This window comes from Melospiza georgiana, chromosome 10 (genome assembly GCF_028018845.1).
Source record: "Melospiza georgiana isolate bMelGeo1 chromosome 10, bMelGeo1.pri, whole genome shotgun sequence".
NCBI lineage: Eukaryota > Metazoa > Chordata > Aves > Passeriformes > Passerellidae > Melospiza > Melospiza georgiana.
Genome location: NC_080439.1, coordinates 4,090,034 through 4,116,611, shown reverse-complemented (window position 1 = coordinate 4,116,611; position 26,578 = coordinate 4,090,034). Strand labels below are relative to the sequence as shown.

General features: G+C 42.9%; 2 protein-coding genes across 8 annotated transcripts in view; one reads left to right on the top strand and one right to left on the bottom strand.

The window, feature by feature from the left end:
* The window catches only part of PHC3 (polyhomeotic homolog 3), a 30,192-nt gene extending 17,835 nt beyond the window's left edge, over positions 1–12,357 (top strand). For all 7 annotated transcript variants that reach the window (XM_058030871.1, XM_058030870.1, XM_058030869.1 and 4 more), the window contains 3 exons: positions 441–591; positions 676–901; positions 4,770–12,357. In XM_058030871.1, coding sequence (XP_057886854.1) covers positions 441–591; positions 676–901; positions 4,770–4,924 — 532 coding nt within the window. In that variant the 3' untranslated portion in view covers positions 4,925–12,357. The remainder of the gene's footprint in view (positions 1–440; positions 592–675; positions 902–4,769) is intronic.
* Positions 12,358–15,707: 3,350 nt separating this feature from the next.
* GPR160 (G protein-coupled receptor 160) lies at positions 15,708–17,829 on the bottom strand. The gene is made up of 2 exons (XM_058031526.1): positions 17,765–17,829; positions 15,708–16,781 (listed from the first exon to the last, which is right to left on the bottom strand). The coding sequence occupies exon 2, from the start codon at positions 16,725–16,727 to the stop codon at positions 15,708–15,710; it is 1,020 nt and encodes a 339-aa protein (XP_057887509.1). The 5' UTR covers positions 16,728–16,781; positions 17,765–17,829.
* Positions 17,830–26,578: the final 8,749 nt, after the last annotated feature.

The following is a 26,578-nucleotide window of genomic DNA, read 5'->3' as shown; positions in this document are numbered from 1 at the left end:
TGATTTGGTATTTCTTGGGACACCACCAGCAAAATAATCTTAAAGAGATTTAGTCCTTTAATCTTAGCATGGGATTTCTGCTTCTATCCTGCTTTGCCTGGGTATCAGCTAGGTAGAGAAAATGGAACCAGAAAATACAATGTGATTTTAGCTTTGTAGTGGACATTTCTGAGCAGAACTGTACTATGTGATAAAATACAAAGGTATTTCTAAGAATGGGAAAGACAGACATCTTCCAGGGGTAATCTGGATGTACTTGATCCCACAATGAGATCAAGGTTTTGATGAAATGGCCTTTGAGATACCTTTCTCTTGTATTTCTGTGACAGCTGTTGTTGTAATTAAGCAGCATTTCTACAACACTGTGATTTTATGGTAACTTGATTGAATTCAGTCCAAAAAACCACTAGTGCATTATTGAATATATCTTACTTCTTTAGGCACAGCCTTAGTTGCACTAAGAAATTTGGGCTGTTTCCATCAGACAAGACCAGTCGTTGGAATCGGAAGTCAGATAGCCAAAGTCTTGGGCGACGCGGGCGTCGGCCGAGCGGCCCTGAGGGGGCGTCACGAGATCATTTTCTTAGACAGGTCTGTGGAACATTTGCTTAAAACTATGGCACTGCTTTGGGAATTGCAAATAAAGCCTAATACTGGAGTTGCTGCGTTTTCCAGCTTCCAATTACTTATCCATCTGCAGAAGAAGATCTGGCTCCTCATGAAGACGCTGTTCCGACGGCCATGACCACGCGCCTGCGGAGGCAGAGTGAGAGGGAGCGGGAGCTGCGGGAGCTGAGGATGAGGAAAGTGCCAGAGAGCATCGACCTCTTACCTGTGGTGCAGACTGACCCCTCAGTGTGGACTGTCGATGAAGTCTGGGCCTTTATACGTTCTCTGCCTGGTATGGAAGGGGCAATAACTTGTTCTCTTGTTTTAACAATGAAGTTCCTTGCTTTATAGCAGCGCTGTGATGAGGAGGTGGTGTGGTAACAACAGCAGTGTTAGCTGGTGATAGAGACTGGAATGTGATTTGTTTCCTCTTGCTTGTTCCTTCAGCACAAATCCCGTGTTGATAGAACTAGTCCCACTTCTGCTGTTGCATCCCAGCTGATGGAGATTAGAGCTGTTCCTTCCTTCAGTCTGACTTCTCTCAAGAGGTCAGTAGAGAGATCAGACACGCTCCCTCTCTGTTACGCTGCTTTCTTCTCTTCCTTTCTCACTTTCTCCTTCTCTTTCTTCCTTCCTTGCTGCTTATTCAGTAGAAAAAGCAAGAGCAGTGTTCCTTCCCTTGATACAACTGAAAAGTTTGAAACACCTGGCATGATACAAATCATTAAAAAAGAATAAGCAAGTTTCTGCTATAAAGTTAAAATTTGTTTTGCAGCTTTGCTCAGAGGTCTTCTGCCTAGAAACTCAGCATACTGCTAGTCTCTGTTTGTTCTCAGAAAAAAAGAATATGGTTTTTTGCTTGTTCACAAACCTTTCCTTTAGATCAATATTCACCGTTACCTTTATGTCATCTTCAGGTTATTTGACATTTATAATTTCCTAACTCTCATAACCTTTAAAGCTTCACTCCCACCTTTTCCCAAGGATGCCATTTTATCTGATCAGACACTGTAATCCCTACAGATAACAAGGCAGATCTCCACAGTAGCAGTCATACCAGAACTTTTGTTGCTTACCCATTAAAACCCGGGCCATGTTTGTTTCTAGTTTTCTACTTTTTCTGGAATGCTATCCCATTTTTTGTGTATCCCATTAGACTATTAACCTGAAAGGAATGTATCTTCACTGCTAAGTCATATACATGCATTATGACAGACAGTCTTTGTAGTAGGTCAGGCAAAAAATTGTGTAAGAGATGTTTAAAATTGGCAAAAGTCATCCTTGAAGTACCTTTCTTCTGATAGTTTATTGCAATCCAGTAACAATTCAGCTTCTGGGAGCCTGCAGTGATGGCTGTAGAAACAAGCAAAGCTCCTTAGGTTTGGGATGTGGTCATTCCTGTTTCTGTACTTGAGCTGTGTTATGGAGTGTAGCTCTGTCACTGCTGTTTTCAGTTACTGTTTTTATGGATTCAAGACTCTGGTTAATTCAATAACTAATCCTAGGCTCTCAATAAATGGCAGTTCCTGTGCTAGAATAACTGAAGTGCTACACAAACACAATTCACTTTCAAGTATGAAACCAAAAATTTTATTCTTAAAATGTGTGTTCTGTTTTGAAACCATTACTTTTACAATATTTCAGCAGCTGCTGGATCTGGTTTCATTTTTTGGATTCTATAAACAAGGTGATTTTTGATTTTAAACAAACTTATATTTATTTGTATGTAATGAAAGTTTATTGTAATTACTCATTCCTCTCCATATGAAGGCCTAGTTTCTCAAATACTTTTTTTAAAAAGAAATTGAATAGATGTTTAAAGTTATATTCACAACCTGCCAGAATTTTTGTTGCTATGTTGCTGCATTTGGGTTTTTGGGTAATTTTGGGGTTTATTCTTTTCAGTATATTCTCAAGTCGCTCTCTTGAAAAAATATTTTATCATATACTTCCAAGATTTATTAATGCAGGAAATAATACAGATGATTTCCATTATGGCATTTCATATTCTGTATCTACTTGGTGCAGTCTGTGCAGACCATCTGCCATGCTGTAGGAGATGGTGATTTGTCACTTTTCCATAAACATTAGCAACATCTGTTTTCATTTACAGCTTTCTGCACAGTCTGTAGCTGAAATGAACTTGTGTCCTTGTCAGGCTTTTCTGAGTTCCTCTGGAGCCTTTTGGAGAAGTCAATGTCCAGGACACTTTTTTGCCCTGTTAGCTGCTTCTTCTGGGGGAGGAGACAGAACAACTTAAGCTGACAGAATTGTTCTCCTTTCTGTCTTCAGCTGCAAGATAAATGACCTTTCACCAGCTCTCCACCCTTTTCTTTTGGCCAAGTTATTGCACAACAAGCAATTGCAAAAGTGCTCAAGAATATACCCAGATGTGCTTGGATGTGGGAACTGCAATACCTTCAAATTCCATGCTCTGCTTTTCCAAAAATGACTTTGATACAAAATACTTGAGAAGTTGCACAGAAATTGCTTAAAGGAAAAAAGCTGGCAACAACAAACATCCAGTTTCCTATTCTAGTAGGACCAGTTTTTCTCCTAAATGTTTTGTTCCTAAACTTCTCCTGATCTCTCAGACTCTTTGTAAATGGTGTGGTCTGACAGTCACAATTGTTCAACTCTCAAATCAGACATGCCATGATACTTTCCCAGAAATACTCAATACTTGACTTACAGATCTTTTATCTGTTGTCAGCACTTCAATGAGAAAACCTTTATGATGATGCCAGAGCTGATGTTACATGAGGTCTGTTTAACAGATCATTAAGGAAAAAATGTGCTTTATTCTTTGTGAAAAGCTAACTTTTTCCAGCCTTGAGTGTTACAACCTTCACACAGTAATGATCCAAATGAATTAATTTTTGGATGTTGATATGTCCTTCCACATTTCCTTTCTGCTTGCTTTGTTCACATTTGTAAATCCATCAGGAAATTAGGCTATCTATTCTTTATGGAATTTAAATCTGAACACACAAGAGAATATTAAATTAGTTGCTGTCATCTAGGTACAAAAGTTAATCACAGTAATTTCATATCTCTATAATAGTGTATTTTTAAAAGGGAAAATGTAAAAACGCTGAAAAATAAGCTTCTTGAGGAATAATTGACATCAGGAATGGAAAGTGGAGCACAAATTCAAGTGTGTCTGAAAGGCTCTGAGACAGATGGAGAGACTGCTGGGTTGAGAACACAAATGTATTAAAAAACCCCATTAAAAACATGGCTGGGGGAAAGAAGCTTGAAATAAACAACTGACAATGGGTGCTCTCATGGACACTAGAAAACATTTTTCCATCTAACAGAGCTGCCATAGAGCCAGGCATAACTGGCTGAGCCTGCTCAGCACATATCCAGAACATCTTTGGAGGAACCTTTATTTCCACAGTGTTCCTCAGTGGAAAGAGGCCCTCAGTTACTTGGGACAGTCCAACCTATGTAGAGTCTTTTTTTTTATGTTGTGATCTTCAGTAACCTGAAACTGGTATTTCATGTTGAGAGAAGAAGTTTAACTTGGGGAAAAAGATCCAACCAGTTTCAAGTTGCACTTGTGAAGTGAGTTACTGCTGTGTGTAGAATATTCACTCTGATAACTAATGATAAATATCTTCATGAGATGGTTGTGCCAAACCCCATACATCAAAACTTTGTTTCCTTAGCTCTGTGGTGTAACACACAGATGGAATTAACTCCTTTTGGAAATTGTAGCTATTTGGATGTTCTCACTGCAAAGAGCAGTATAATATAGTTCTCATTTATAGAATTAGATAATAGTATCTTTTTATTGCTGGAAAGAACCCACTTGAATTATGTTCCTGATTGCTATTTCAGTGCTGTTTTCCCAATCTCTTCCAATGATGAGAGGTTGTTCCTCTTAATCAAATGAAAATTCTGTCTTTGCTGGGACTTGAAATTCCCAATGAGTAGTTCTCCAGTAAATACAGTGTAATTAGAGGCTGTAGTAAAAATTATTTTCATGTTATATCAGAATTCCCATCATAATACTGAACTCTTGCATGTAATTTAGGTTCAACAAGCTAAAGGGATGAGCACTGGAAAATGTGTTGCTGAAAAGCTCTGGTGTGGACATTGGATCTAAGAATGGGCATTTCTAAACCAGTAATCATATTTTTTATTGCCTTTAGGTTGTCAAGATATTGCAGATGAATTTAGAGCACAAGAAATTGATGGACAAGCTCTCCTTTTGTTGAAGGAGGATCACCTTATGAGTGCAATGAATATTAAGCTTGGACCTGCATTGAAAATCTGTGCACGTATCAATTCCTTGAAAGAATCCTAGGAGGTGAACAGGAAGGTTTAAACAAGAGTTTCTCAGTGACAGAACCAACAGTAATATGCCAACATCTTCACTGTGGCATGAGTGTTACTGTGATGTTTTGTTAAGTAGGTGGGACTCTCCCCACATAAAGACTTTAAAATGTTCCTTTGATTATACCAGGAGTCCTCTGTAGTTTTCAACAACTAATAAGTTTATGGTAAAGCCTGATTAATGCTTTGAGTTGAACTTTTTCATGGAAAAACATGAAGTGAAATATGCTGTGGTAGGTTAGATATTCCCCAACATGTACTTCATTTTATGAGTTATGATTAACACCCCAGTCCCCACCCCAATCTAGACACCATTTAAATCGTGTTGCTGTATTCTGAAAGATTTTTTCCCACATACAGCAGTGTTTGGACTGAACTAACAGAAGTGTCCACAGGCCCTGTGGAAGCACTAGTACCAGTAAAATGCTATGCATTTAGTTGTGCTCTCTGAGTTTGTTTTAGTCTTGAGCAAATTGTTTGTAAGGGGTAGGTTGGCAGCTGGTTTTCCTCATGTAGGCTTACCCTCATTTCTGCCACTATAGTATTTTCTTGAAGTCTGTAAAATACTATAAACCATGTAGATATCTCATCAAAATCCTCATGATCAGGCTACTGACACTCCTGCCAGAGGTAACTGAAGCACATGTTACTTTACTCTTTGAATGCTGCTATGCACTAAGGGGGCATTAAGTGTTAGATTTGTAGTTTCACATGCTGCTAGTTAAGCTAGACCAGCAGTTCTCAAATGGGGGTTCAGAGTGGACCTTGAGGAAGAGTATGAGGTCTTGGGGTTCAGGTTCCCAAATGCCTGGGTGTGACGGGCTGAAAACTGCAGCCAGGACCAGCTCATGTTGAGACAAGTTGCTTTAGAGAGTGGGGGTAGAGAAGGGACAGCATAACTCAGATGTTCTTTTTCTTGATACCTCTTCTAACATCTTTCCCTGTAGTGCATTCCCATTGCCTCACTGGAAGCTTCCAAGCACCTTTTCCTTGTCCAGTGGCCACTGTGAGCTGTGCTTGCAGCGCTCTGAGGAAGGAGCAGTGAGGCCCCTTGTGCAGGAGCAGCTGCTGCTGCCATGAGGGAGCCTGGAGCTGCAGCTCAGCAGGAGGAATGCCAGTGTTGGCCACTGTGGGAGAATGTCCTGGTTTAGTGCAAATTTGGGAGGACCAGGGCAGAGAAATATCCTGCTTTGTCCCTCTGGCAGGAGATTTTGCCTTGGATGCTGCAGACCCAGGGGGTGGGATTTTAGTGTCCCCCTCCATCTTCCCTCTCTCCCGCTCTGTGGAACAAATACATTTCCCCAGTTACTGATGCTCGTGGAAGCTGCCTGGGCTCTGTGGCAGCAGCACCTTCTTGGCCTTTGCCTCCCCCCAGCCTGTGCACAGATGTTCATGGATGTATTTTGTCCTTCTGTTCCCTCCCTTCTGCAGCTCCACTCCCCTTATGTACAGACCTGGATCCTTAAGCTCTTGTTTAGGGAAAGAAGGGTATGTGTGCTGATAGTCATTGTGTATATTTGAATTAAATATGTGTATGTGTCTGCAAATAATGTATTTTTTTGTATTTTATGCAAATTAATGCATAATATATGATTGTGTAGGGAGGTATTCAGGGGGCTGTACAGTATTCCTGAAGAGAAGAGGAACTGACCTAAAGTTTGAGAACTGCTGCCCTAGATCAAAAGGAGTCAATGCACACACACTGGCTAAAAGGCAGGTTTGTGACTGACAGATTAATATGTATATTATTTAACTGATGACCTTAAAGAGTAAATTTGAAATACAGAAAAATCTGTGCTTCATTTTCCTTTAATTAGACTATTGCTTTGTTTCCACTAACAGATTTTCTACCATAACTTCTGGAGATCAACATTAGAATCATTGTTCTTAATTACAGCTGTTTGAGCTTGCTTATAGCAGATGTTATTAATGTTTTTAGTAACCACTGAAGCTGCAAGTTAGGACAACACTTTGCAGTTGCACGCTGGTTTGTGGTGAGAACCCCTACCCAAATGGCACCAAAGCTTTAGAGGATGAATTGATGCCTGGGTTTATTTTGGAGGGAAGTTGCTAAGCACTTTCTAATTTGTTTTTATTTTTTTCTATTTTCAGTTACTGTTGTAAAATAAACTTCTTAGTTGAAGTTCCAATGTTTGCTAATGTTCATTTGAAAGACATTCAAATGATGGAGACAGTGGGTTCCCATTTGTAGCATTTCTGTAAGATACACAGTGTAGCATATCTGTAACATATGTTCTAAAGGATATGTTCTGTTTTGATGAGCTAACTGAAGACTAAAGATATCTTAGATATTTATCCTTTGGCTTTTGTCTTAAAGTTTTATTATTTTTATACAGAAATCTCACTGGCTACTTTTTAATCTGTCTTCTGATTGTACTGTTCTTAGGCAATGTAAAAAGTAGGGATACATAAATGTGGTTTGATAATGGCTTAAAGTGTACTAGAAAATGTGGACTTAGGGGTCTTGTTTAGACCTGTAGTTAATCAGTGTTACATGCATGAGAATTTCATGGCTGCTTTAATTTTGCTTTATTAGACAGCTTTCAGGAGAGCTTCTGCAGCTAGTGTTTGTGTCCAGCTCAGCCAGAATCACTGCCAGGTGCCAGGAGCCCAGAGCAGACCCCAGTAAGGCACATCTGCTCCTGTTCATCTGGTATGTAACATTCCCTGTGGGTTTGGGAGAGCCACAGATAATGAGTTATGCTTCAAATATTCATAAGTGCAACAGCTTAGAGTGTGGGCCTTATGCATATTGAAAGTTTTTTTTCTTCTTCAGTGATTTTGGCAATTAACTGGAACTTAAAAGCAGACATAGCTATACCATCCTCTCCTGATAGAAGTGCACTTGTACAGGAGTGTTTGCCAATGTAGCTGTGTCAATAAAATATATTTTTTTTTTAAATCACACTTGTGTGTGAAAGTAGGCTGAAAATTTTCCAAGTGCAGCTGAAGTCTACTTGGGAAGCTTATGAATTTTCTCCAAAAAGCAATATAATACTTAGAGTCCTCCAGAACCATTACATGTATTGGCCATTTGCTGTTCAGATAGGTGAGGTTTTCCCAGGCTTATACTGCCATTTCCCATGGCTTTCTCACATGTTAGTACTCTGTACCCTCTTGCAAAAGAAGAAGTATTAAAGATTGAAGTGTATTTTAACACTTGTTCCCACAGGATATGTCTACAAGAAATCTTTCTTATTCTCTTTATTTCCTGGGATTTTGCTTTCTGTATTCAGACTTGTGGTGTTGCAGGCTACCCCTCAGAGTAATGTTTGCAGTATTTCAGCTTCTGTAGGAATAGGTCAGAAGGGAGATACATTCCATGGCTTTTTCCCTTCCTTTTTCTCCACCTCTCTCCATCCTACCCTACTCCTTAATGCAAACTGCAGCATTAGCTCAGGGCAAGGCCCTTTTGCAGAGCACTGGGCTGAAGGTGTCTGTCAAGATTTCATCTGATAGAACAGAACTGTGACACTTGTCTCAGCTTCAGGGTTTGTTTAGGGTTTTAAAGAATGATCAGAAGGGGTGTGCAGCCTCCCTGATCCATCTGGCTTGTATCAGCATCCCTGCTTTGCAGCAGGAGCAGGGCACTCCCCTGAGGAGGCTTGGCTGCCTCCACTGACTCAAAGTGCCAGTTTTGGCTCACCAGGGAGTGTCTGAAGGGGTTTTAAACAGGCTGCATTATAAATCCATTCTTTACCCATTAACCCATCATTTTATTTTCCAGAAATGGAGTTCTTGATGGAGGGTAATGCCTTTGCTAGATTTTTGTCAATGACACATTTCAAATACAAGATTTGAGTCCTGCAAGCATCCATTTCCTCATATTTTTCCTGTGAAAGCAGGTATTTACCCCCTGACTTCCACCTGTGCTTTGTCCAAAAAGAAATCCAGCCTTTTGGATAGAACAGATTGAATTCCTTTGTGACTGCAGATGTGGCAGGAACAGGAAAGGGTTAAAGGGTGAAACCAGCTGTTTGGGCAGATCTGTCATAGCTTTTGCATCATTTCTGTATCTTGAAGTGGAAGGAAATATTCAGGTACAAAACCACTGAAGTGTAATTGGAATGGAAGTTCAGTGTGAGACTGGGCTGGGTCTGGGTGTGCTGTGTCACTGCCTGGCATGGCAGCTACAACTGATGCCAGTTCCAGATGGATGTTCTCATTCTAATACCACAATATCCATGCAGAAACTTCCACCTCAAGAGCTCCACAGATTTCTTACACAGTGACAAATCTACAGCTCTGAGTGATCAAAGCATTCAGTGACAGCTGTGTTGAGTCCTGGTTTTGCAAATAATTAGACATCCCCATAATTTCTAACATGAGTAGTTCTGATTGTGCTGAGACTGCTCATATTAAATCTCAGCATGTATAAAAGCTTGCAGGGTTATTTTCTCACCAGTATTGTATAGAGCTGTCCTGTTAGCATATCCTTAGAAATATATTTGTCATCATTAACCAGGTATTTCCTCATTGATTGTTCTAGGCTGCAGATAATGACTGTGCAAAACAATCAGTCTAGGGTAGTTTTTTAATATGCACCTGAATTAGTTTATTAGAGATGGAGAGAAGCTAATATTTTAGTATTTTGTTTTAAATACCCTGTTCCTATTCAATGCTGAGTTGAACAGGTATGAGCAGAGCTATCAAGGAATAACTTCAGTGTAAAGTGTTAATTGCTCATAGTGGATTAATTTTCAAGTCACTCTTGCATAGCGAGCTGTAGTTTCAGACAGGAAATGCTGTAAGGAGAAAGAAATTTTAAATTCATTTAATGCTTAGTTCATTTAAGATGAGCCTAAATTAAATTAATTTTAAAAAAATTTGCCATTAGTCATGAGAGGTTATTTAGACCTGAAAGGTTCTGTGTAGTTACAAACCTGGATGGCTTTGCAAATGGTGACAATTGAAAAAGAGCCAGTAGTGACACTCCAGTGCAGCTGTGTGGGTTTTTCAGGAAGCTGTCCCTGGCCTGAGCTGATGGAGTCAGGGCCTGGGACCCAGACTGAGCACCAAGGCAGTGAGCACACAGTTCCTAATCCATGAGAATCAGCCTGGCTTGTTTTTACCATCTTCATCTCCTGGGAAATCTGACATTTCCTTCCCCACTTCTGAAAGTGGCATTTTGCTCTCCTGGGTGTCAGCTCTGGGCTGGGGAGTTTTGTGTCCTGCCTTACCCCTGGCTCTCAAGGTCAGCACTTCACTTGTGCTCCATCCCAAGCTGCTGTGCATGTTTGTGTAACCTCTGCATTAAAACACACACCTGCTCATTCACTTGAAGGTTGCATAGTATTTTCTAATCTCTTACAGCAAAGTGGAAGGGAAAAAGCAAAGTTCAGAGATATGAATGTGCTGGTAATTGCAGGTATATGGAGTAAGCTCATAGTCCAGCTTTTGTAGCCATGGATTTAACTTTTCTGAAGCACAGTTATGGGAGCCAGTGTAATGAACAGATTTCAAGTTAATTTTTTTTACATTTCCAGCAAGTATTCCTGTTAAATTATCCAAATAACTCTGTAGAGTAAGGAGCTAGAAAAACAAGATTTCAAAGGATTTTTTTTTCCATCTAGAAGTCATTGTAACTTGAGCACAGTTGTGCATTTGTAGAATTGTGATGATAAACTCTGTTTAAGTGCAATACATAACACTGAAGGAGCATTTAATTGTGTTTATGAAGCACTGCTTGGGTACAGGGGGTTGTTGCCAGGCTTGTGGTGTTGCTGGGTAATAATCAGGGTATCTCTGCTGATTATGGGATTAGGCTTGAAGCACAAATGTCTTTGATTTGTGAGGTAGATCTGCTTTGTGAGTGAAGCCTGGGCAGCCTGTGGAGGGCTTGTAGTGTCCTCCACTACTCAGCCAGCATTCTTCCATCCTCTGGCAACTTCTGAAAATTCAATTTTGGAAAGAACAATGAGGGATTCTGCACACCCAACTTCCTTTCCAAGTAGTCTTTGTGTTATAGAATGCACAAGCCAGTACTGATGTGTGTAAAGATGAAGGGTTTTAGCATTGAGTGCCAAATACTCTGTTCAGAGTTGAAAACACATAGAATATCTCATTAAAATCAATGTTGACTTGTAAGAGATTCTTTAAATGAGAAAAGTACAGAAGTCTGCCATAAAGTGTTAACACTTTAGCTGCTGTTAGCATTAATATCCATACTGTAAGGTATTTGAATGGTGTAAAGCCATTAGATGCTGGCACAGCACAAGAAGTGATGTACAGAGGAGATGTAGCAGTGGTTATCTGTAGTTCTTTTATTTCAAATATTTCCATGTTCCTGGCACAGCTTCTGTCCTCTCTGGCAGTGAAACTGTCACCCTGTTCTAGAGAGGGATGGTTCAGGCACCAGTGTTGGGACTGCCCAGAAGCACCAGGTTAAAAAAAATGCAGAGGAAAAGACACAATTGCTGGGAAGGCAGTAGGATGGAGATCACTGCACAGCTGGTGTCTCCCTCCATGAATGCCAGGGATAAAAGTGGGCTGGCAAACAGAGTTACCATAAATATGTTTTAAAACAGTCCCTTGGCAGGCTCAGGCACCATGGCTGGATGTTGCTGGAGACCTGCAGTGCCACTGTTGCCTCCTCAATGGAGGTGACAGCCTAAAAGTTGATGCTCTTTGGCCCTTTTCCACAAAAAGTAAGAAAGAATAAATTTGACAAGTATTACAGCTAGTAACATCAATCCATTAATATTTGCTTTGGCTGCATGTTGTGGGTTCCCTGTAAAAAATGTTGAAAACTTCGAGTGGCTTGAGGAGCACTGAGCAGCTGCAGGAATTCTGGCACGTTAGGGCAGATGGGGTTGTGTAAACTTTAATTAGGCCTTGGGAAGCTGAACCACACTGATAAATAAAACATGTCAGCAGCCTCACCCAACTGGTTGCTGTTCCAGTTCTGTGCATGTTAGGGATCCAGAAGGGTGAGACTTACCATGCAAAACACACCTGAAATGAACTTGAAAAGAGCTTTTCCTTCATCTGGTGTTGAACGAACCTTAAAAGAGGAATTTCCCCCTGCCTGCTGAGTCTGTAGGAATTAGTTATTTCATGATTCTGAAATGCCTGGTGCATTCCTATAGCTGATGTATTTGCTGATTTTTAAATGGAATTGGGTTTTGTAAATATTGTGTCAGCCCCATTTCAGTGGGTGTCCAGTTTCTATAAAACCTGAAGAAATGCTGTGTCAAACCCTGTGTTTAGCCATGGTTTATCCTGTAGCATCTCCAGCACTAGCTAACAGCAATTACAGTTTGAGGGAGCAGGGAGAGACTGCTTAGGGCTGTTTTTCCAGGTAACATTGCATGTGTTTTCCTACTTTTAACATGGAAATAGAATTTCCTCCAATTTCCAGCATAAAAAATGAAATAATTTGTGGTGCCAGCATAAAAAATGAAATAATTTGTGGTGCCAAACACTTCAAACTGTATTGCTAAGCATTGCCTCCTCTTGTTGCACTAGTTTTAAAATTCAGTTTTTGATCATTTACTGTCCTTTTGATGGCCTTTTAACCAGGATTTCCCCCAAACCCATTTTCTACTGCTGAAAAATGCTTGTCTCCGTTTGATTACATCACAGAAATCTCAAAGAAATTTGCCACAGCTTGTGGGTGAAAGAAGCACTATGTGGGGTGAAATAATAAATCAAAATAATCAGATTTGGTATGTTTCAGAAATCAAAGATTAATTTATGATCAAGATGTTATTGTGTATTCTTATGGAGTGAAATACTGGAATATTCTTTTATAAGAAAATTTAACCCATGTAGCATTAAATTCTGCAATTAAATCTATCTCTATTATTGATATATAATAAAATAAATTATTACCCAAAATTTAAATTTTACAATTGAAGAGCACACAATGAGCTATGTAAAAGTATGATCTTCACTTTGTGAATCATTTTTTTAAGAAGCACTTTCCTATTACCAACTAGCATGTGAATGAATTTTAGATTCTCTCATTTATGATCTGTAAAAGTGACATTTCTTCAATCTGTCTGTTAAGGGGTGAATCCATCCTACAAATGCTGAAACAAAGCACCTTATACTATGCTGCTTAAACTTGCTTGTAATTGCACCTTTTGTTATCTGCAGAGTTTTCTTAATGAGTGTTCTTGTGTGAAATCATTGTTCCCTGGGGTCTGGGGGACAGTTAACCAACCTACAGCATCATTTACTTAGTTTCTCTTTCAATACAACATTGTATTGTGAGTTTAGTGCTTCAGAAATAAATGCTAATTTCATTTGTCTGCTTTGGTTGTGTATCATTTATTTATCTTATCCAAAATCAAATCAAGTCCATTGTAAAACTCTAAGAATTTGAAAATTGAGAGTGTTTTTTCTAGAAGCCTAATGCTTTCCCTGCTGAAGTAGTCCCACTTCATATTTAACTATTTTAAAGTAATTTTTGCTTCAAAATAAGCTATATTTTAATTTGAAACATTCTTTAACCTTGGGCATGCAGTTATGTATAGCAGCTAACCTTGATGCTTGTTGCTTTAATTATTTAATTATTAATATGTTAATGTATCTTAGAGGAGCAGCAGCAAAGAAACCATGAAACAGCACCTCTTCTGAGGCTGTGGAAGTTGCACACCTTGCACTGGTTTTGTACTATAAAAATTTCTATTCCTGTAGGAGTCATAACTTTAACTAAAACAAGTTATTTCTTGTTAAACAGACAGCAACCCTTACCTTCCATCCAGCTGACAAAAATCCACATTTTAACAACAAAATACACTTCAAAAAGTCATTTGAACCTTAGGTCAGCATCTGTATGTAACTCCAGCCTTCAAGACGTTATTGCATTTTGTACTGTAGAACCTGAGATAATTCCGTTTAAAGGAAGTGCAGAATTGTAGTCAGAAAAATGACTGAAAACTTGTCCTGTATAAACAGTGTTTTTTTAAACATGTAATTTGAAGTTGAATTCCCTGGCCTGGCAGTGCTTGCAGTGCAATATTCACTGGAGGATTGCTGGACACTGGGTGGAGTGAAGCTCTGGAGATGTTTCCTTGTGTTGTCTGTAAGGACCTGGCCACCCAACAGCAGAGTTCACAGAATCACAGAATTTTCAAGACTGGAAGAGACCTATAAGATCATCTAGTCCAGCCGATGTTCTAACTGTTCAACTAGATCATGGCAGCAAAGTGCCACATCCAGTCTTTTTTTGAATTCTTCAAGGGATGATGCCTCCACCACCTCACTGGGTAAATGATTCCAGTTTCTGACCACTCTTTCTGTGAAGTATTTCCTTCTTACTTCTAACTTACATCTACCTTGATGCAACTTGAGACTGTGTCCTCTTGTTCTAGCCGCTGTCGCCCGGAGAAAGAGGCCGACCCCCAGCTCACTACAGCCACCCTTCAGGAAGTTGTAGAGAGTGATGAGGTCACCCCTTAGTCTCCTTTTCTCCAGGCTGAACAATCCCAGCTCCCTCAGTCGCTCTTCATGTGGCTTGTGTTCCAAGCCCTTTATTAGTTTTGTTGCTCTCCTCTGGACACGCTCAAGTAACTCGACGTCCCTCCTAAAGTGAGGGGCCCAGAACTGGATGCAATACTCCAAGTGAGGCCTCACCAGTGCCGAGTACAGGGGAAGAATGACCTCTCTGCTCCTGCTGGCCACTCCATTTCTGATACTGGCCAGGATGGCATTGGCCCTCTTGGCTACCTGGGCACACTGCTGGCTCATATTCAATCGACTGTCAACCAGCACCCCCAGGTCCCTTTCCACCTGGGCACTATCCAGCCACTCCATCCCCAGCTTGTATCGGTACAGGGGATTATTATGGCCGAAGTGCAATACTTGGCACTTGGACTTATTGAAGCTCATCCCGTTTGATTCTGTCCATATGTCCAGCCTTTCCAAGTCTCTCTGAAGAACCCTGCACCCCTCTAGTTGATCTACACTCATTCCCACTTTGGTATCATCAGCGAAACTACTAATAAAAGACTCTAAGCCCTCATCCATATCGTCAATAAAAATATTGAACAAAGCTGGTCCCAACACAGACCCCTGAGGGACACCACTGGTGACTGGTTGCCAGCTAGATGTGACACCATTCACCAGCACTCTCTGGGCCCGGCCATCCAGCCAGTTCTGAACCCAGCAAAGGGTATTCCTATCCAGACCACGGCCAGCTAGCTTGTGTAGGAGTATGCTATGGGATACAGTGTCGAAGGCCTTGCTGAAGTCCAGAAAAACAACATCTACAGCCTTCCCTGCATCCACTAGCCGGGTTACCTGGTCATAAAAAGTGATCAGGTTAGTTAGACATGACCTACCCCTCCTAAATCCGTGCTGGCTGGGTCTGATACCCTGGCCATCCTGCAAATTTTGCATGATGGCACGTAATATGAACTGTTCCATTATTTTGCCAGGTATAGATGTTAGACTGACTGGTCTATAATTGCCAGGATCATCCTTTGCACCCTTTTTGTGAATGGGTATCACATTGGCCAGCTTCCAGTCATCTGGAACCTCACCAGTAATCCATGACTGTTGGTAAATGATAGAGAGTGGCTTTGCAAACTCATTTGCCAGCTCTCTCATCACCCTGGGGTGGATCCCGTCTGGTCCCATAGATTTGTGAATGTCCAAGCATTTCAATAGTTCTATAACTGCCTCTTCTTGGATAATGTGGGGACCATTCTGTTCCCTAAAACCATCTACCAGTCCAGACGGACGGGAGTCTTGAGTTCTGCCTCTTTGCAGCCCTTTCAGCATCGTTAACAGATGACAATCACTGTGCCTGGCTCATCAGCTGCCTTTGTGCTTTCATTGTTGAACGGCATAAAGCAGAATTTCCAGCTGACAAAGGGGTCTGTGCTCCAGCCCTCCTCTGTCAGCTCCACATGGTGGCACCGGCACCAGTAGGCTGCTGCCAGGAGGAAGCTGTTGATGAAGCACAGCCAGGGCACGTTCATCTCCACGTAGGCTGGGATCTGCACACCCAGGAGCACAAGCACCACCTGCAGAGCCACAAACGGTGCCCAAGTGCCAAGGAAACACAGGAGGAGCCTGCTCAGGAGCTGCCACTTACAGCAAGTGCTGTTGTTGTTGTGCATGTAGGGGAACATGAGCACGGGCTGGCTGGACAAGGAGAGCAGCCTGGCAGACAGCAGCATGGTTGTCACCTCCTTCCAGCGAGCCAGGAGAGCCGTGCCCAGCAGCAGCACCATGGCCCACGACACCAAGGAGCTCTGCCAGCTGCCAGAGACAGGGCACTGGGAAGGGGAAACACCGTTCTGCATCTCCAGCTCTTCAGAGACAGCAGGAACGTGGAGAGTGCAAAAAAACCCAGCAATCCATATGACCACCACGGCAAATCCATAAAGTAACTTCCGAGCTCTTGTGGGGAACTGGGATGTGTGGGAGACGGTGCTGTAATAATCCAGAGCAGCCAGCAGGTACACTGGGAAGGGCACAAGGCCGTAGGTCAGGGAGCAGATCTGGGTGAGGAGGCAGATGTGGTACTCCGTGAGCCGCACGCCCCACAGTGCAAAGTCCTCAAAACAGAAAATGAAACACAGGCTCAGCAGCAGTGTGAAATCGAGAAGTGCCACTGAAACGCAGAAGTATCCCATAAAACTGACTTTCACAGGTTTTGCCTTAATTTGCAACATGAAGAAATCAAGGAAGACTTTTCCAAGCATAATCAGGACCAGCATGTAGCTGATTTCAAGACGTTGGCTGGTGTGGGTGCGGTGGTACTGACCAGAGCCATTTTCACAGAGCCTGGCAGCCATCCTCCAGTGGTGAAAACAGCAGAAATAAATGTCACAGTGCACAGTGCTTCATCTCTGAAAAGAAAAAAAACAACATTGGTAGAATTTTATTTCTGTGTAGCTCTACAAATTAGATCCATCATAGCACCTACCCAATTTGTCTGAATTTTTCAGTTTCCTGAATGAAGAGTAAAGAGCCTCGCTAACTCATCATTAAATTATCAACAACTGCCTAAATTTTGTTTTCTTTGAATTACATTATTGAGAGAGCAACATAATTTACTTTGTAGCTAATGACCCAAGGAAAGGTTTAGGAAAAAAGGTTGACTATGTTCCTTTCCTTTCAAAGGCATGGAGAGGTCTTTCTGTCCAGCTGGCCAGAGGGATGGAGGTCTCAGAGCTCCTGCATATTCTGAAAAAATTACAGGACAGAAATTGGACAAGACACTACAGGAGATGCTGCAGCACAGCCTCATTATGCACAGTTCATTATGCTCATACAGTCTTTAGCAAATCAAGACTGCAGAAATATCTTGAAAAGCATCAAGAATCACCTCCTTTTTTTGGTGGAGGAATCCTGGAACTCAGAGGCAATCCAAAGCACAAGGGCTTCATTATTGAATTGGGCTTTTTTTTCATCTCTAAGTACTACAATGACAGAGACCTCAGAGCAGCTGGTTTTCCCTTCAGACCTCCACAAGTTTCTTTATGATAACTCTTTTCTAAATATTAATTCCTAAGGAAAACGAACACAGGGTGGCTCTGTGTATGTCAGCAAGACAGCATGGACAGTTTTATCTGATTTCTTCTCTCTTTCCTTAAAGAAGCAGGGTGGTGTCTGTGCTCCCAGTGAGAGCAAAGAAGAGGTGAGGAGCCGAGGCAGCTGTAAAGAGGAACGGACTCAGGCTCTGTGTTAACAGCGAATTGTTTCCATTTAAGCAGACACCTTGTGTTAGTGCACGTTTGAGTTCGAGTGTCCTGAGAGCAGAGTTAGAGCAGCTACAAGTCCTTGGCAGCACAACCTGAGAAGCATCCATGGAGTTTGTTTACAAGCCTACCTGGGCTGGCCGCTTCACTCTTCATCTGCACAAGTGCATCCTCTGAAACCTGATCTGTCTTTGCAGCACGGCTTAATTCCGGTGTTTTGTCTTCATGTGCTGGATGCTGCACTCGGGCACGCGGAGAGGAGGGAGCCTGCACGCAAACAGGGTCCCGATCAGTAAGATAATAATTAATACTACTAATACTAATACTAATAATAGTAAGGCGGCCTCACCTGTCCGGGGCCGTGCGGGCACAGCCCCATCCCGCGCACTGAGACCCCGCGGCTCCGGCGGCTCCCGCTCCTCGTCCCGGCCGCTCCCGGCGGGGCTCCCGGCGGGTTCCTGCTCCGCTCCGGAGCCGCAGGCAGGCACGGAGGGACGGAGGGAGGCGGCCCCGGGGCTCCGAGGGGACTCTCGGGCTGTCCCCGCCCGGCCCCGGCCCCACCTGCGGCCGCCGCTCCGCGCTCCCGCCCGCGGAGCCGCCGCCTCCGCCCCAGCGCGGGCACCGGGCGGGACCGGGCGGGACCGGGGAGAACGGGGCACAGCACGGGTAACGCGGAACATGTATAGCGCATACAGCGCACGGAACTGTTGGCTGTGTGCAGTTAGGACTGTTGCACATACCGGAGTATAGGAAAATGTTCACAGCCGACAGAGGTATTGCAACTTCTGAGCACACAGTCCACCCACAAGTATCTGAATAGTGATGCTTTCATAGTTGTTTTCTTCTTAGAGAAGAAAACAGAGCATATATAACATGTAACAGCTATTAGGAAAACATATAATACACTTAACATATAACACATGTAACACATAACATATAGCACATATAAACATAACACATATAACACACATAGCACATGTTACACTTAACATTTAGCATGCATAAATAGCACATATAACACACACAGCACATGTAACACAGCTTTTAGCACACATAAATAACACATATAACACACAGTGCATGTAACACATAGCATTTAGCACACATAAACATAAATAACATACAACACACAGCACATGTAACACATAGCTTTTAGCACACATAAATAACACATATAACACACAGTGCATGTAACACATAGCATTTAGCACACATAAACATAAATAACATACAACACACATAGCACATGTAACACATAGCATTTAGCACACATAAGTAACACATATAACACACATAGCACATGTAACACTTGACATTTAGCACACATAAATAACACATATAACACACAGAGCACATATGACACACAATACATATAACACAAAATATCATCCCTGGGGAGTAGTTCTGTGTGTTGTGTTTGATCCCCCAGCAATGGGAGCTGAAGCAGCCTCGTGGTGCCCCAGTGCTGAGAGCAGCACAGTGGGATGCCCAGACCCTTATAAAAGAGAAATATTTTGGGTTCTAAATGTGTGATGTGTGTGGGAGAAAAGGTGATGGAGGGGCATGAGGGTGCTTCAGCAGGAGCCCTTGGGTCCCCCAGCATGGCAGGGAACACAGGATGCTCCCTCTGGGAAGCCCTGTGCCCACACGGTGGGGATTGTTTGGTGTAGCTGTGTGTACAAAAGAATCAAGTGGCTGGCAGGATTTCCGAAAGCAACTAACTCTCCAGAATTAAATTCAGATGTAAGCTGTGATTTTTTTCCCTCCTATATTTTTTCTTGCCCCTGTCCTCTCCCCTTCCATGGTCCATCTTAAGGTTTAAAGAACTTGAGGGGGAAAAAAAGTTCTGCAGTTTGTTAGGTTTGGGGGTTTTTTATGGAAAAACAAGATGATCAGTACTCTGTAAAACTTGACAGCTTAAAGTAATCTTCAGCAGCGTTCTTGCTCACCATAGTTGTTTATCCACACAGTGTTTATTAGGACTGTTGCACAAATTGGAGTATAATAAGAAAATGTTTACACCTGACAGAGGTATTGCAACTTCTGGGCACACAGTCCACCCACAAGTACCTGAACACTCATGCTTTCACAGTTGTTTTCTTCTTAGTTCTAACCCAGGGCAAGGCAATGAAAGTGATTTTCCCAGAGGGAGCAAAGGAACTGTTTGGATGTCTGGGTTTGTTTCTGTTCATGTCTCTCTTTCTGACTGCAGAAACTGCTGCACAGGCCTGTGTGAGGAGACACCTGGTTGTTGAGAAGGGGGAACCAGGAGGCCACAGGGACAGTTTAGGCATTTTTTCTGCTGATAAAAATTCTAATGAGTGTGTGATCTCCAGACTGTGTCAGCTCTGTGCTCAGTGAACCTTCTGGGGGAGTTCTGCCCACATTACATCCCTTTTCCCCTCCACCATCTTGTGCTTGCTAGAAAGTTTGCTTCTAACTCACTGATTACTCTTGTTTTCTGCTCCTGAGTGCTGTATCTCATCTTCCATCCCAGAGAAATGATGGTACAAGATGGGATATCCTGGAAATCAAATGCAGGGCTTGGTGCTGGCAGGTCCTTGCTAAATCAGGAGCTGCTCACTCCATGTTGGATAATGGCTGCCTCTTCCTTCACAGGAAAACTTGCAGGTACTTGACAAGCACCATGTGCTAAATGATGTCTTGAGCCACCCTGCTTGGTTGAAGAGGCTGCATTTCTCTCCATGAGCAGCAATAGAAAGCTTTAAGGAATTAGTTTATATTTGCATGGAGGCAGCTGTGTGTAAAAACAAGACAGGAGATTCCTCCTCAAGGACAGAGATAAATGAAATAATACAGAGAATCTCTTCTAAAAGCTGTTGTGTGTTAAAAGCTCATGCAGTGGTTCTGTGTTGTGTGTTTAAGACATTTGCATCGAGGCTTCCTTCCTTCTTCAGGGCTGTTTCCTGCTGCTGGTTGCTCATATTTTGGGTTCTGTTGTTCAACTCAATGGAAACTTTCCTGTTTCCTGCTGGTCCTTCCCCTAGGGGAAAACAGCAAGAAAAAAGATCACCTCTAGTTTCAAATCTAACAATAATTTTCTGAAAGAAGCAGTGACTGACTGAACAAACTGCCCTCCCTGAGCAGGTGTTGGGCTCTGCCCTGCCCTCCCTGCTGTGCTGGAGCTCAGCACTGCAGCCCCGTGGTCACTGCAGCCCCGTGGTCACTGCAGCCCCGTGGTCACTGCAGCCCCATGGTCACTGCAGCCCCAGGGGTCACTGCAGCCCTGTGGTCACTGCAGCCCTGTGGTCACTGCAGCCCCAGGGGTCACTGCAGCCCCATGGTCACTGCAGCCCCATGGTCACTGCAGCTCCATGGTCACTGCAGCCCTGTGGGTCACTGCAGCCCTATGGTCACTGCAGCCCTATGGTCACTGCAGCCCCATGGTCACTGCAGCCCTGTGGTCACTGCAGCCCCATGGTCACTGCAGCTCCATGGTCACTGCAGCCCTGTGGGTCACTGCAGCCCTATGGTCACTGCAGCCCTATGGTCACTGCAGCCCTGTGGTCACTGCAGCCCCACGGGTCACTGCAGCCCCATGGTCACTGCAGCCCCATGGTCACTGCAGCCCTGTGGGTCACTGCAGCCCTATGGTCACTGCAGCCCTATGGTCACTGCAGCCCTGTGGTCACTGCAGCCCCAGGGGTCACTGCAGCCCCATGGTCACTGCAGCCCCAGGGGTCACTGCAGCCCTATGGTCACTGCAGCCCTATGGTCACTGCAGCCCTATGGTCACTGCAGCCCCATGGTCACTGCAGCCCTGTGGGTCACTGCAGCCCCGTGGGTCACTGCAGCCCTATGGTCACTGCAGCCCTGTGGTCACTGCAGCCCCACGGGTCACTGCAGCCCCATGGTCACTGCAGCCCCATGGTCACTGCAGCCCTGTGGGTCACTGCAGCCCCATGGTCACTGCAGCCCCATGGTCACTGCAGCCCTGTGGGTCACTGCAGCCCTATGGTCACTGCAGCCCCGTGGTCACTGCAGCCCCGTGGGTCTCTGAGGAAGAGCAGCAAGGACCAGCAGAGTCCCTGCATGTTGCTGCTGCCTGAAACAGGGCAGGAGGTTTCCTTCAGACAGGGCAGGTGCAAATAATGAATTCAGCTCCTTTACAAGGAGGTGTGGGCTGTGCTTCCTGTGCAGTTTAAGCTCAGTCTTTACTTTCCCCCTGCTCTTCCTGTTGGAGATGTGCTGGGCTTTAGAAGTTCATGGTCACCAGCCCCTTTATTGTGTCGAGCAGAGGAGGAAGTTTAAAGCTCACCTCTGTGCATTTCAAGCAGTTTATGTTGGCATCTCGGACACCTCAAGCCCTGTGGGCAAAGACAGGGAGATAAATGCATCTTTGTGCATGTTGGTGTCACGTGTGGGGGAAGCTGCACACTGTGAACTCCTGCAGAGATGGTGGTGATGATGATGATGATGATGATGATGATGATGATGGTGATGATGATGATTCCCACTCCCAGTGAGGGGCTGGGGTGACTCTCTCCGGAGGAGCCTGGCCCCACAGCCAGGGGCAGTGGGCACTGGGATGTCCCTATGGAATGTTCTGGAGCACATTGTCTGTGGGGTGAGTGCCAGTCCAGCCTTCCTGCCTGCTCCCCCTTGCCCTGGCTGTGCCTTTAACTGGGTGGGGCCCAGTTGAGCCTGTTGAGTGCCCTGGGAAGGTTTGTGCCTTGTCAGCACTGGATTAGCGACCCGAGTTTTGCAGAGGTTGTGGGGCTGCTGGTCCTGAAAGGCTGCGTGGCTCAGAGAGACAGAGTCTATGAAGTTTTTATAATTTTAATAGAATATTTTACTAATAGAATATGTAACTAGTAAACTGTTTAATCAACTTTATTTTTAACAAACTTTACTTTTAAAGAGAAAAATGTTTTACTGATGTCCCATTTGCAAGATGTTTTATTTTTCAAAAACTTTTAAAAGAACAGACAATATGTGGTGGATCTTCATTTCAATCACTTGAGGTTCTCATCTTAAAAGTAACAGGTTTGTTCTTAGGAAGATCTTGTTGAGGAACAAGAAACACATTTCCATAGTCATTTTAATTTGAAGGCTTTTTAAAAACAGAATTCTAATTGTGCTTATTCAGAGAAAATCCAGAAAATGCAGTACAGAGCTGGTGTCAGCCCTGCTGGATTTTCAGGAGTGGTGTTTCCTTGGTTGGTGTCCCTGCTGTGTGCTGTCACTGCACAAGGTGTCCCCTTTCCTGCTGCTCATGATGTTACTGTGGTGTTGCTGGGTTTTTGTCTTTCTTTGACACAAATGTTTTTTCAAGGAACTGGAAAAAAGGTGCTAAAAGCAAGGCCCTAAAGACTACATTGCATGAACCAATAATTTTAAAAAACCCAGTTTGTGGTTTACTGGTCACTGTAACACAAAACTAAAATTAAGACTGAAGCAAACGTGGAGTGCAGGGTGTGATCAAACTCTCTTTGTGTTGCTCACAAACACCAAAGCAGAGCTAAAAACCTTTTGTAACCTTTTAGTATATTAGTACTTCTTGGTAGACTTCAATTTTAAGCAAATTCTATTGTGGCTCTTTCATTAAAAGGAAGCTAAAAAGGCAGAAATGTAATTTCAATCTCACCTTCAGTAGGAAGAATTCAAAACTCCATCTTCTGACTCCCTACAAACAGCCTAATTACTGGTTGAACACTCACAGGTCAGACAGAGAAAATAAGAATTTACTGTGAAGGCCAGTGAGAGTCACCTGGGGCTCTGCTCTGTGTTTTTATTGATCAGCAAAGATGAACTGCCAGATTCTCCCTCCTAAGCACCTCCATCCCTCACTAGGTCCAGGCTCCAGGGGACTTCCAGGGATCACAAGCTGAGCCTTTTCTGTGTTTGCCTGTTGTACATGATGAGGATTAATGGTTGTTACCACCTGCAGAAAATCTTTGATCTTTATCTGAAGCAGGATCAGTGTTTACCCAGGACTGTTCCCTCCTTCCTTCAACTTGCACTGAAACCGTTTGCACAGTGCTGTTGCTAACTCTAAAGTAATTTGTCTCTCAGAAGTCTTTTATCACAAAACATTTTTTTCTGTGATCATTATTTTCCCATACAAAAAAAATTACACATGGCAAAGCAAATGCCTCTGTGTCAGGCAGGCAGTAATGGACTCTTTGTGGACACTATCAGGAAATGTGCCTTTTGTTTTCCTGCACCTGTTGCTGAATTACAAATAAAATAATCCAATGCTTTATTAAATAAAATGAGAAGCCCTAATGAAATTGTACCAGCCATTACCAGGAAGTCAATTGAAAACATTCAGCAGCTGCTTCAGTCTCAGTTCACTCACACTGACAGGATTGTTTGCTCCTTCTCCTTGTGCTCTGAGTGAGGAGGGCACAGTGCCTTGGGCCACCTCACACCACCCTGCCCTCACTCCCTGGGTGCATTTGGTCAGAGTCAGTAATAAATGATGCTCAACAATTCAGTACCTTGGACTTGTAGGAGTTTGTTAGAAACCAGAATCCCAGGCCTTGCATCTGAGTGCTTTGCAAATATCAGTTTGTCCTGATAGTAATGAACCAGCTAAAAATCTCCTGGTTTATTCTGATTCTATAGAGAGGGGTTGATCAGAAAGGTTGGGAATCAAATCAGTGAGTCCTTCTCATTAGACAAAATACCCCAGGAGCCTGAGGAGTGCCTGGAGTGAGCTGGGGTCAGCCTGGTGCAGTTAAATGTCACCAACTCCTTCACTAAAGGTCTCCAAGAGAATTGATCTGTCTCTGCTGTATTTAAAAGTCAACACATCTATCACAGCAGTGCTGGTGAGTAGGTGGGGACTCTTTCCCAGGGCAGACTGGAATTCCTAACAAGACCTAAAGGTGAGTCCAGCACTATTGTCTGTGCTAAGCCTTGCATGAAAAGCACTGAGAAGTTACATCTCAACTGCTTTGGATCTTGGGAAATGTTTGATACACACTTATACAAAGAGTGTAACAAAGAATGGTGTTCAAACATGCACAATTCAAGGTTTGGTTTTAAAAATGGTTCAGGAGTAGCTGGATGAAATGTCAGCCAAGGAGTAAGGGATACAGCCCTACCTTCCAGCAGCTGGGAAAGGGTAGAAGGAGCAGAGGGAGGACATGCAGGTCCTGTGTCAGCAGGAAATTATCTCCAGAATCTGTCTCCTGCTCTGGTTTTGTGGTGGCTCAGATCTGTGATCTACTCTGAATTGATCCCAGTACAACTCCTTGAAGAAACTAGACTCAAATATAAGTAAGGCAAACACAATAGAACTCAAGGAAATCATACAGACAGAACTCCCCTGTTGGAAGGTTTGAGCTAAGTCAGGATAAAGCAAATTTTGGGGATGTGAGGGAGGGGAAGGATCAGTCCCTGTTTCAAACACCTGGGCTGTGTCACCTACAGTCTGCCCTATCAGGCCCAAGAGCTCATTGAGGTGTCCCAGAGCCTAAAGGGTGCCTTGTCCTCACCATGGCCTCTCCATGGAGGGAAACAGGTGTGCACGTACTGACACTTTTTCCACAGTTCTATTTTTTGGGTGGTTTTAGGTGTATTTTATTTTGTAAATTGCTTGTGTTTGGAGTGGGATATAGAAATTTTGGCAAGGAGACTGCAAGGGGTGGCAGGCTCAGCAGCTGCCTGAGGGAGGCACAGGAGAGGAAATGGGATTGTTCTGCAAACTGAGCTGACTTGAACTGATTCTGCCAACAGGTCCAGGAGGGATCCTGGCACTTCCAACTGCTGCCAGTCAATCACTGCAGCTGGAGGAGGATGTTTTTCTGTGGCCCAGGGCTTTTTATGCCAGCTGTGAGGCTGGAACATTGCTTAGCTGTCCCTGTGACCCCATTAGGAGAGAATTCCATCCTCAGAGGAGCTGCAGAGAGCCCTGGCAGGGCTCTGAGGGCTCAGTGCCACAGTGAGACCTGCTGGGGGTTGCAGGAAGGAACAGAAAAGCTAAGCCTGGCAGGTGTTTTCCATTTCTCCAGTTCATTTTACATTGTCTACATTTAGTGTTTACATGGGGCTGATGCTTCTGCCACACCTCTTGAGTCCTGGGAAAGTGTAAGGAGAGCAAACTGAGGAACTGAGACATTCTCCAGTTCTCTTTATCTGCCCTTCTTCCTGCAGGATAATGCTCAGAGAGCTTCAGCCAGTGTTATTCCAGAGAGAAAAAGGCCTAAATGAACTATCATCCATCTATCTATCTATCTATCTATCTATCTATCTATCTATCTATCTATCTATCTATCATCTATCTATCTGTCTATCTATCTATCATCTATCTATCTATCTATCTATCTATCTATCTATCTATCTATCTATCTATCATCTATCTATCTATCTATCTATCTATCATCTATCTATCTATCCATCTATCTATCCATCTACTATCTATCTATATCTATCTATCTATCTATCTATCTATCTATCTATCTATCTATCTATCTATCTATATATCTATCTATCTATCTATCTATCTATCATCTATCTATCATCTATCTATCTATCTACTATCTATCTATCATCTATCTACTATCTATCTATCTATCTATCTATCTATCTATCTATCTATCTATCTCTATCTATATCTCTATCTATCTATCTATCTATCTATCTATCTATCTATCTATCTATCTATCTATCATCTATCTATCTATCTATCTATCTATCTATCTATCTATCTATATCTATCTATCTATCTATCTATCATCTATCTATCTATCTATCTATCTATCTATCTATCTATCTATCTATCTATATCTCTATCTATCTATCTATCTATCAATCATCTATCTATCTATCTATCTATCTATCTATCTATCTATCTATCTATCATCTATCTATCATCTATCTATCTATCATCTATCTATCTATCTATCTATCTATCTATCTATCTATCTATCTATCTATCTATCTATCTATCTCTATCTATATCTCTATCTATCTAT

Bases quoted from the DNA above. Each gene is read 5' to 3' on its own strand.
- GPR160 (XM_058031526.1), bottom strand. From the start codon at position 16,727: ATGGCTGCCAGGCTCTGTGAAAATGGCTCTGGTCAGTACCACCGCACC.